The following is an 11,903-nucleotide window of genomic DNA, read 5'->3' on the forward strand; positions in this document are numbered from 1 at the left end:
TTTTTTTAGTCACGAACAACTAAAGATAACATTCCCATGAAATTCAATTCAAATTACGATGACATTTTTTTTATTTCTAATGTCTAAAAATTTAATATTTGAGCGATGGTTTCTTAATCACGGACGGCTAAAGATAACATTGCATGAAATTCAATTCAAATCACGACGGCATTTTTTTGTTTTTAATGGCCAAAAATTCAATATTTTGACAATGTCAATGATATTCATGCCCATTATATTTGTTTATAAAAATATATCCTCTCTCTTAAAACACTAATTACACTAAGTATTTTGATTTTTTTTGTTAAATTACATTAAATGAAATAAAAAAAATTATAAAACATAAAAGGTGCCTATTTTTTTAATCTTATTGCGATGGGGGAGCATTAACTTAATTTAATTCACAGGTCAAATGCTTCATACTTCTTCTATTTCATTTTATTTATCACTTTTTTGCTATTTTTGATGTTTTTAAAAGAATGTTATTTTTAAATTATAATATACTTTTCTTTTTATCATTAACATATTAATGAGATCGAGTGTATATAGATTGATAAATAAAATGATGATGTATTTGTCCATTTTATATTTTAAAGACAAGAATAAAAAAATACATCTATGATATTTGACATGTTTTTAATAGAAGTAAAAATAAATCTATATACTATCTTATAAAAGAGAACCCAAAAACACTGTACATTGAACAGTGTTTTTGGGTTAAATTTCCAACTTTGTCCCTTGATGTTTAGCATAACTGCCTCCGTACCCTTTCCTTCAATTTTCTTTTTCTAATGAAATTAGGTTTAGCAGTGGTCTTCTCTTTATCGCCGCCTCTCTCTACCTACGCCTCTTCTTGTAATTCATTCTCCGTCGACTTTGAAGAAGATATTTATGCTTCATCAAATCACAGATCCGTCAAGGAAGAAGACAACACAGATGGATGTTGAAAGCGATCACAATGGTTGCTCTAATTTTAGTTCTGACTCAAATATCAGCGGCAGGCGTCGAACATGTCTTTACCGATCACGTCTCAGTTTGATCCTCTTCTGTTTTCCTTGACGTGTTTGCTGTCGACCTCTCTTTTTTATCTCCCCACCTCTCTCTTTAATACCTAATCATGTATGTCTTTGTCTTTTACTTTTTTGTTTTTCATGAATCAGTGATGATAGAAGTACTGCTCTCAATATCTCAGACTCTATTTTAATTATCTTTTAATCTTTCAGGCTGGAATACAGTAAACTATGATTTACGACGCCACTACTATTGAGAAAGCTGATCTTCTACTGTTTAGCAGGTCATATTAGCTTCCTCCTTTGTATTTTTTTGAAGAATACCTTTTTTTTATTGTGGAAAATGCACATAAATTAATTTATAATGTTTGTAGGCAATTGATCCAATAACATGCAAATGTCTGTACAAAATGCTCAATCGAGATGTATTTCATGAATAAATGACACACTTCTACTGGGAAAGAGGTAATTATAAACTGATTTGGCTATTTATATACAATTTTGAGCTCAATTTGTTTAGTTTTTTTTTGGTATTGAAGTCAAATTGTATTTTGATTTGCGCAGCATTTTTATAACATTTTTATATAGTGGACGATTACGAGAGATGATAAACTGAAAATTTGCTATTTTTTTCAAAATCTAATGATTGTGCTAGATGATAAACTGAGGCAATCAAGTGAGTTTCTTCATTATTGATGTAATGCAATGAATATATGGTTCATTTATGGTTCAATAAAAGAATTTTGATGCATTTTAGTGTTGGTTATATGAAAATCGAATGAACAGCTATGGAGCAGATGTGTGGATATACTTTGCATTGGCATTGATGGAAAAATTTGAATGGGCTCAAGGTTATAGAAAACATTTTTGTTTGCTTTATATGGATTATAAGAATGGTCTTGCCCGACACCCAAAATCTTTAGCATATTGTTAATTGTGTTGTCCTTCATCGGAATTTTAAGAGTTTTTTTTTTGATAATGTAAATTGACAATATCATTGGTTACTTTGAATATTTCGCAGGCTGCCGTGCGATGTCAACAAAAATTGGTAAGTTGTGCAATCTGTTAAGCTCCTCATGCCATATGTCTAAAAGTTTGTCTTTGAGTTCTTGTCTTAATCATTATATTTCATGTGTTTTGTGGCCTGTTAGTCAGAGATTAAATTTTTGGTTTTACCCTCTTCATGTTTGGTTGTATTGTGTATATTTAATATTTAATCCTTGTGCGAGGTATGCGTGGCTAGCATCGTTGGCAGGCAATTTTTTTTGTAATGTGAATAATTGATTAATTTTTCCAAAAACAACAAGAAGAAAGTTATATTTTTGATGTGCATGGACATTTGCATTGCTCTATGCGACTAATCTCAGTGTAATGATCTTGGAATGCATCAACTTGATGATGTGGATGAGCTCTTTTTAAAACAATGATGCTAGCCACGCATATGAAAAAAAAATCAAAAGTTTATTTTTAATAATATTTGCAGCTTCTTCTTTATTAGTTTACCCTTTTTGCTCCCCTCATCAATTACATTTAATTTAAGGCACGTCCTGGCATTTGTCCAATGTCACTCGCACATATTCAATCTTAACTTAGATAGAACATAGGCTTTCAATCCTTTCAGTTCTTGTGCTAAAATTCATGTTCAATTGCTTTTAAATTTATTTTTCTGTCAATTTCTTGATTGCAGAGAAGGATTACCTTTGCCTATATGGATTTTTCAATGAATAGTAGGATCAATCTGGCTGCTGAAGAGGTGCCTCCGGAACTTCCAGAGCCTTCTTTGGGTATTAATTTTGCTAGAGATGGAATGCAAAAAAAGGATTATTGGTTGCAGTTCATAGTGATGCATGGTTGCTTGCCGTGTCCTTTTATTTTGAGGCTAGATTTGGATTTGACTAACCTGATAGGTAATTCATTTTCTCATTCGACAACTTATTTGTGTGCTACTATGCATCTGTTGAATTTTTAGTCCCTTCGGATTTTTACTATCAATAGGCATGGAGACTTTGTCATTGTTAATTTTCAGCTTTTATATGTTGTCAATGTGGAAGGATAATGATTCTGAATAAGCAAATTCATTATCAGTTTTAACAAATATCACGAGGCTGTTAATTATGAGTTTTATGTTGGCTTGCGCCTCAATATGATATTTGAAGGGAAAGACTCATGAAAGAAGGTACCTCGATTTTTTGTTTTCTGATTATGTTGCCTTTTGTGTTTTTGAATTGATCATTTTTTCTGCATAAACTCATTGACTAGCAATCTATAAACATGTTGCTGCTATCTATTTTCTTGAGCATGTGTACTAATAAATATATCTGAGGTAGCTAATTTTGGAATTGGTTTTGAATATAAAAGGTTCCCCATTCAATTTCCGTCTTTACAATTTTTATGAATATCTGCAAAACTCATACGTTATATGATGTATAAGTATCTATCGCATGAAGCTCTCCAACAAATTAAGTTGGTCTCTTGGGAGTTTTTCCTAGCGCTGTATGCTTAAATTAATGTACACCTATGAATTTGGGTTTACTTTATGGAGTTCTTTAATTTATGAATAATAGGCACAAACTGAAAAGGTTCTTGAGGAAAATAGTTATAACAAATTTTATTTGAGCCAGATCGTTAATAATATTTTGATGCGGCATTACTTATGATGTTTGTTTCATGTTCTTTCCATGTTTGTTTCATGTTCTTTCCATGTTTCAGAAACAAATATGCCCTTAAAAGTCTGCCAAGGCATGCAACCTGAATTCGCTCAAGTGATTTTGTTGAAGTTTAGCCCGAACTGAACTCTTTTGATTCTTAATCTGATAAGCAACAAATGTCTTAATATTATCTTTCCAATTGACCTGGATTTGACATGTTGAGATTGATTGTTTTCCAAGAGAAAGTACTAATTAGTAGTATAATAATTTTAAGCTTTTACTTATATTTTATTCCATAGGCTGTGTAAGATAATACCAATTTTGTATTTAATTGTTAATTATGGATTATTACTTAATCTTTTATTACGCATTTATTATTAGATATTTGTAAATTGTGTATCATCTTTTTTAGTTGTTATACTTTAAATTTAGAAACAGTTATTCCGAAGCAACGCGAGGGTTTCGTACTAGTAAATAAATAAAATCAGACGGAGAAAATATTATACAGCATTTTTGCATGATTAGCTTTTGTATTAAGTATGCGTATATAGGGGATTTAGCAATAGTTTCATCAATGACTAAAACAGATTCACAGTTTCTACAAAATAGTCAGGAATATTTAATTCTTGGATAATTCAATATGCATTATTTCTTTTCAGATATAAATCGATATTGAGAAATTAACTAAGACTTATTTAGATTATATTTTTCAAACACAAATTCGTGCAAAACTATAATCAAATTTTTATATTAGCAAATGTAAATGACAATGGGTTTTGGGACCAAAGTACTATAAAGTCAAGATAGCATTATAATTATCTTGCAGTACATCATTGCAAAATAATTTAGATCTAATCTATATCTATACTATATATAAAAGCTCGGATGGTGGGGGACAGACAAATTTACCGAATAATCCTTTTCAGTTTATTACTAAATAAAGGTTTTATAGTCATTAACTAATTAGTTATTTAATTAATTATTATTATAATTAAAGTTCTAATTAAAATAGGTAGCTAAATTATCTCCAATTTAGTTTTTAGTATGTAAAAAATAATTAAATTGTCTCCAAATTAGTAGGAATACCTATCTTTTAGTTTGATTTAACTACAAAATTAAAATACTGTATTTGGTCAATATATTATTATTTAAATTTCTATCTTATTAAGTTAATTATTTAATTATGGTTACTAGAAAATCAAAAGAAGAATAAATTTAATATAGAAAAAAAATTTAATAACCGAATATATTATATTTACTTTTATAAATTTTTTTAACTAATTTAATATTAGTTATAAATAAAAAATTGATAATATTATAAAAAATTTACTAATATGTACATTGAAGAGTTACGTTACGAATGCGAAACTAGTATATATAAAAAGTATCTATTATTTTAAGACTTTTTATAATTATTAAATTAAACCTTTGTAATTTAATTTAATTTTAAATATTTGTAACGACTTTAGTCAATTCACCGCAATCAATTTCGTTATTTCAGTATGACCTATAAATTTGTTAAATATTGTTTGCACGGGAATAAATTTCTATTCGAATTTTTAAATTAATAGATGGATATTGTTTAGCTTTGATGCTTTAAATGAATCAGTGTTTAAATTCACACATGCTTTTGGGTTAATAAATTTAAGCGAAAAAACTATAAGAATTAATACGGAGGTTAAAAAAATTTAAATAAAATTAATATCAAACGTACTCCTAAATAAATAATAATTTGAAAATTACAAGATAAAAAGTACAGGAGCTTTGGTTTTTGATTTATCGATTGAATGGCATATAATACAAATAAATGCTAAGCATAATCTAGAATCCCAATTTAAGTCTAATTACTATTTTTAAGAAGAAAAACACTTCTGATGAGACTAAATTTCATATTGAAACCAAATACCAAGCCTAATGGCCTTTATGGGCTTTGATTTTCAAATAAGCCCGTGTAAACAAATACCAATATATCCTCACAGCACAGTATACACGCAATCATTCAAACTTCTTTTTTTTTCAAAAATAGTTCTTTGATACATATTACACTATAAAAAAATAAAAGTCGTATAATAAATATTTTCTATATGATCATTCAAACTTCACTCAACTTATCTTTCTCTTTTCCATCAATTAATAAACGCAATTTCATTAAAATCATGCGAATGTTTAAAATTGAACTAAACCTATGAAGAATTAAAATTTTACAAAAATAATTTATTTATTTTACCTAAAAACTTGTCATGTATGCATAATTTGACCTAAAACTCATTTTTAAAGTAAAATTATGTGCATATAATAAAATTTCAAAGTAAAACTAGCAAAATTTGATTACCACATGTCAACTTCCGACTGCCACCTAAATATTTTTGGCCGGAAATATCAAAATAAAAAAAAATTCAATGATTGAAAAGAAGAAAAAAAAATAGTTTACTTACTTAAATAAAAAAATTTAAAAATTCAATAGTAATCATGATCAATTATCAAAAATTCCACCATTAGTCTACTAATGACTTACTAAATATCTACCAAAAGTATAATGTTATAAAATTAAAAAAACGTATATATATATATATATATATATATATATATATATATATATATATGTATATATATATATATGTATGTGTGTGTGTGTTTATACAAACAATTTGCCGAAAATATATATTTTTATAAAGAGCTTTTTAAATAATAGTTACGTAGCCTGAAATGAATCCAGGCTTGTATTTAAAAGGGCTTTCTTGAAAACTGTCCACTTTTTTAAAAATAATACTAAAAATACGTGTCCCTATTTTATTTTGAACTCAACACTTGTTAGACTAATAAAATTGCATTTACACTTGATTTACTTTAAATAATTGCAGCCAGCACGTGAACTTCTCAACATTGGACCCCACACATCCTCATCTCCTCTTCTTCACTCTCTCATTCTCAGATCACCATTTTCTGAAAAAATAAAAAATAAAATTAATTATAATTTACTTTCTTCCACTTTAGCAAACGCCGGGACCATCATCGGCGATCTAACTTCCAAAAAAACCTTCTCCGGTCCAAACAGAAAGTTCGCATGCCCAGGCGGCACAACCGCCGCCATATCCGCTCCATGCAGCGGTACTTTTAAATTTTGAAGCATACCAGATCTATCCTCAAACTTTTGCTACACACCGTCATCCACATATCTCACTTTTTAACACTTCTACCAAGCTTAGTTTTAATCTTTATTTCGTTAAAGAAAGAAAGAAAATATCTTGATATACTCTATTTTTTAATTGTTGTTCTATATAAAGATAACAGTATAAAAGTATGTTGGAGTATAACATTTTTCCAAATCATGTATTGTTTCTTATTTTTTTATGAAAAATAGTTTAGGAGGAAATAAACTTCAACTCTGTTTGAAATTGCAAGTATATTAAAAGCATAATGATGTGTACTAAAATTAATTATTTTGATATTAAATTAAATACACAAAATAACTCGATTATATATCTATACTATATATAAAAGTACGGATGGGAGGGGGGACATACAAATTTATTGAATAATCCTTTTCAGTATACTACTAAATAAAGATTTTATAGTCATTAACTAATTAGTTATTTAATTAATCACTATTATAATTATCCTAATTAGAATAGGTAGCTAAATTATCTCCAATTTAGTTTTTAGTATGTAAAAAATAACTAAATTGTCTCCAAATTAGTAGGAATACCTATCTTTTAGTTTGATTGAACTACAAAATTAAAATACTATATTAGATCAATAAAATTAAGTTAATTATTTAATTATGGTTATTATAAAACCAAAACAAGAATAAATTCAGTATGGAAAAAAAAAATTATAACCGAATGTATTATATTTACTTTTACAAAAATTCTTAACTAATTTAATATTTAATTATAAATAAAAAATTGATATAATTATACTAAATTTGCTAATATGTTCATTGACGAGTTACGTTACGAGCCACGTGCGTAGCATGTAATGCGAAACTAGTTAGTTTAAAAGTAAATATATCAATACATTCTTCATCATTCCTATAATAGTACGTATGTTTTTTTTTTCACTTTTTGTAAATTTTATATATTTATTTTTAGTATAATTGTAATATGTTTTTTGTATACTTTAATGTACATTTTTCATATATATTTATATATATTATTCGCATATTTATTGTTTAAAAAAATACACAAAGCATATTTATTATTTTTAAAAAATATATTTAATATTTACTAAATGTATATAAAAATATATGAAAGTTAGTTATTTTAACATTACAAAATATACACAAAGTATATATAAAATATACTTATTATTTTCTATAAAGTATATAGAAAAAATACACAAAAAATATATAGAGTATATTTATTATTTAAAAAAAACACTGTACACAAAATATACTAATTATTTTCTATAAAGTATATAGAAAAAATACACAAAATATATATCGAGTATATTTATTATTTCTTAAAAAAATACATAAAATATACTTATTATTTTTTATTAAATACACAAAAAATACAAAAAATATACTTATTATTTTCTATTAGGTATATAGAAAAAATACACAAAATATATATAGAGTATATTTATTATTTCCTAAAACAATTCACAAAAGTATACACAAAAAATACAAAAATACACAAAATATATATAAAGTATATTTATTAATTCCTAAAAAAAATTATAAAGTATACACAAAAAATACAAAAAATATACTTATTAGTTTCTATAAAGTATACAGAAAAAATACACAACATATATATGAGTATACTTATTATTTTCTAAATAAATTTCATGAAAAAACTATATAATTTACTCAAACTAAAATCCAATAAACCAGAACCAAAAATATTATTCATTGTTAGGTAACTTGCATATAACTGATGCCATTTGTGTCTCTTTTTCCTCTTACACGCCCACTAAGAATTAAGTGTAGATAAATTATCCTTTCCGCAGTTTGCAGAATCTTGTCAATTGAATTCTTATGACCATCTCTAAGAACTCATCTAACAAAACTACAAAAGAAGATTGTAAGTAATAAAAAATCCCTACATAAATTAAGGAATTTAAAACAACCAAAAACACTGAATTTTAATTTCAATTGAAAGGGTTAAATCATGATAGTCTCATTTTAAGGAGCATGTTCATCAGTAATTATGTGTCTTCTTCCTCCACCACCACCAAGAACAACTTAAAGAATTTTATCATCAACTGTTGATCATCAAATGCAAGTTAAAGGCAAAAACAAACACAAAAAATTTCTAATTCTAGCGGTAGAATATCAAAAGGATGAAGAACAATGGCTAGAAGGAGCAACCCATAAAAATTTTATTCCATTTAGATATAATTTTTCAATCAAAAATCAAAATCAACCCAAATTAATTCTCCGGCAACGACATGTTAGTGTACCCTAAAAAGGAATTTTACATTACATAAATTAATTGAAAAATAGAATGAAGAATTTCTATCTATTTCTTGGCAGTAGAGAACAATCAATTATCGGAGAAGAAGATGACTCCGGCGAGCTTCGAAGTAGAGAAAGATTATAAGAAAAAGAAAAAAAAGGGAGGAAAAAACAAGAAAGAAGAAGAAAAGTGTTCAAAGCAACAAAAAGGGAAAAACCACGTGCTAGATGAGACAAACTCTAGCCCATTACGTGTAATAGTGCACCATAAGTTTTGGATGCAAACAAATAGAAGGCCACGTATTTTTGGGATTATTTTTCAAAAATAAGTGGTATGTCTAATTTCCTCTATTTAAAAATCAAGCCCAATGGGGCCTAACTCAAATCCAGAGTTAAATGGTAATATACTCCCTCAATTTATAAACAATGAAAAATCAATTCATAAATTAACTTTATGAACAAATCAGTACACGAACTTGGTGATTATAGACGATTAGTGTCATTTTAGCAACTTACTCACTCAATTTATAAGCTAATTGCCCCTTCAATTGGCATTTTACGCTTTTAACTTGTAAGCTAAATTATCAAAATGAGGTTAATTGTCTATAATTACTAAATTTATATATTGATTTGTCCACAAAATTAGTTTATGTGTTAATTGACTATTGCTTATAAGTTAAGGGGTCATATTGCTACTTATGTCCTTGAATCCGCCCAAGCATGGCAGCAGAACAGTCTAAATATGGAGTAGTTTATGAATCTGAAATTATACGAGAAAATTGCGAGAGAAGTTTGGTGAATTTCACAATCAGTGTCGCCAATGGAAGCAATAGAATCAAAAATTCCAATAAAGGCACCTAATAGTAATTCCAATAAGAAAAGAAAGTTGGGGAGCGATGTTAGTAATTTATACAGCTCCCCTTTTTTCAAAATTCGCGCTCTTCTTCCACAACTTCGTCCCCAGTTTCTCCAGGCATGTTTTTATTGGATTGCTTTCCAACTTTGGTTTTTAATTTACTTGCTTTTCATAAGTGTAACCTCCATTCGTTAATTAATTTATAATTAGCCCAAAAAAAATCAATGTTTCGGGACGATATGAACACTTTTGAAACGTTATAAGTAAAACTTTCTGTAAACCTTAATTTTAAAGGTTGATATTAGAGAACCCTTTTGCATAATATTAATGCCTCTCTAATGAACATATTTAGTTAGTGGTAATTGCACTGATAACATAATCATCTTCGAATGCATGCAAAACACATAAGATTTCTTTGTAGGGTTTACTAATATATGCATCATCTAGTTCAGATGCTACTTGTTATTCTTTCTTGTTTTGATGACTCGGATTCGTGCTTTATTAATCCAGCAATTTTTATGCTTATTGATTTAAGGCGTAATACACATGTATAGAATTTCATACATGGTTCTTGTGGTGATCACTTATTCTCTGATTCATTCTGAGCTAAATCTAGTTCATGCGCTGTGCTGACTCGTTGATTTTCTGATTTCTTGGAAGCTAACTCTGGTTTTTGTATTGACTTGACTCATTGATTTCTTATTTGTTCTAGCCACACTTATTGATGTCTGGAATAGTTGATGTTGATCCTAATTTTATTTTGTCCTGTTTAAGTATAATTTAGATTGTGCCTCTATGTTTATATGCTAAAATATTGCTCCTTATATAGGTGCTCGAGACACCTGACTTTCAGAATTGCAAAGCAGCTCATGAACTTCAAATACGTTAGTTGTTGTTCTTATGCATTTTTCTTGATGTTGTTCTTTCAAATTCATATGAATCAGCGTTTTATTTAGAAGTATAAGAATTGCTGTATGATAAGCTATGGATTTTTTTGCTTGAAAGCCTACTCGGTATCTTATGTATTATGTCTATTCAACCCGCAGAAATGAAGCATTTGATGAACTTATACAAGCAGATGACCGTAGAAATAAACCCCGTTGAAACGCCCTTGCCAACAAGTCAGCCTCTGTCGGGTGAAAACGTGTCTGAGTTGCTTCAACATAAGCAGCTGTTCGATAAATTTTCGGAAGAGAATAATCTTCCACAGGTGAAAGCTAATGATATTCACCCTAGACAAAGCTACATGGTGGGCAGTTCAGATTTTGATCGGAATTTCATCACATTCAAAGGCGGCAAACCTGTTTACAATGGGGTGACAAAAGAGTCTTTCAGAGAAACTATGAAAAGTAAAATGTCATCAACTTGTACTTCTTCCAATATCACCTGATTTTGTCAAGTAATATAGAAAATGCAGTCTCTAACTAACTATTAGGAGTCAGAAATTGTTCTTTTTGCATAAAGTAACTGCAGAGTTCCGAGATGCTGCATTTTGGTATAGACAAAAAGTTTTGATATTAGGGAGATGGATAGGGATGAGTTTGGCTTTCATCCATGTTTACAAAAAGGACTACTTGAAATTTATTCTCTTTTTAACCAAGTCATGCCTCAATGGTTCTGTTTATTTTCCAAATAATGCAACATTCTGTTGTGTTAAGCCATCTTCTTCTCAGTAGCAGCAACTTTCTATCACTTTATATTTGTGTATTAGCTTATCCATCTTTTTGCATAGTTAATTTTTCAGCCCAGCCTATATTCAGAGTCCTTTTCTTGTATTGATAACATGGGAAAATTCTTACCTACACCGGTCTATGAAAAATTCTTACCTGCATGAAGCAAGTGAAAAATAATAGAACTACTAATTTTTTCATCCAAGTCAGTACTTAACCAAATAAATTTTTTAATGTTTGATGTACTAGAAAAATAATATAAGACACATTTGAAATGAAATAAATAAAAAATTATTACTCAAAAATAGTTTTTGTGAT

The 11,903-nt window shown here is 28.2% G+C and overlaps 1 protein-coding gene and 1 long non-coding RNA gene across 4 annotated transcripts; both read left to right on the top strand.

Moving 5' to 3' along the window:
- Window positions 1-794: 794 nt before the first annotated feature.
- LOC126671847 (uncharacterized) lies at window positions 795-4,014 on the top strand. 3 transcript variants are annotated; one of them, XR_007639151.2, is made up of 7 exons: window positions 795-1,119; window positions 1,224-1,294; window positions 1,385-1,475; window positions 2,032-2,058; window positions 2,698-2,917; window positions 3,115-3,186; window positions 3,720-4,014. It is a non-coding gene; the product is annotated as an uncharacterized LOC126671847 (long non-coding RNA). The 3 variants fall into 3 exon arrangements; XR_007639149.2 differs by having other exon boundaries at window positions 3,115-4,014; XR_007639148.2 differs by lacking the exon at window positions 3,115-3,186.
- Window positions 4,015-9,794: 5,780 nt separating this feature from the next.
- LOC126674281 (uncharacterized) lies at window positions 9,795-11,539 on the top strand. Its single transcript, XM_050368708.2, has 3 exons — window positions 9,795-10,032; window positions 10,745-10,799; window positions 10,962-11,539. Exons 1-3 carry the CDS (start codon window positions 9,880-9,882, stop codon window positions 11,303-11,305), a joined length of 552 nt encoding a protein of 183 aa, XP_050224665.1. The 5' UTR covers window positions 9,795-9,879; the 3' UTR covers window positions 11,306-11,539.
- The last annotated feature ends 364 nt before the right edge of the window (window positions 11,540-11,903 follow it).

Source organism: Mercurialis annua, linkage group LG3 (assembly GCF_937616625.2).
Source record: "Mercurialis annua linkage group LG3, ddMerAnnu1.2, whole genome shotgun sequence".
NCBI classification, from domain to species: domain Eukaryota; kingdom Viridiplantae; phylum Streptophyta; class Magnoliopsida; order Malpighiales; family Euphorbiaceae; genus Mercurialis; species Mercurialis annua.

What these genes read in the sequence shown, in the direction of transcription:
- LOC126674281 (XM_050368708.2), top strand. Translation starts at nt 9,880, where the DNA reads ATGGAAGCAATAGAATCAAAAATTCCAATAAAGGCACCTAATAGTAAT. An exon ending in TTCGTCCCCAGTTTCTCCAG is followed by an intron (nt 10,033 to 10,744) that starts GCATGTTTTTAT and finishes CTCCTTATATAG; the next exon opens with GTGCTCGAGACACCTGACTT. An exon ending in AGCTCATGAACTTCAAATAC is followed by an intron (nt 10,800 to 10,961) that starts GTTAGTTGTTGT and finishes TTCAACCCGCAG; the next exon opens with AAATGAAGCATTTGATGAAC.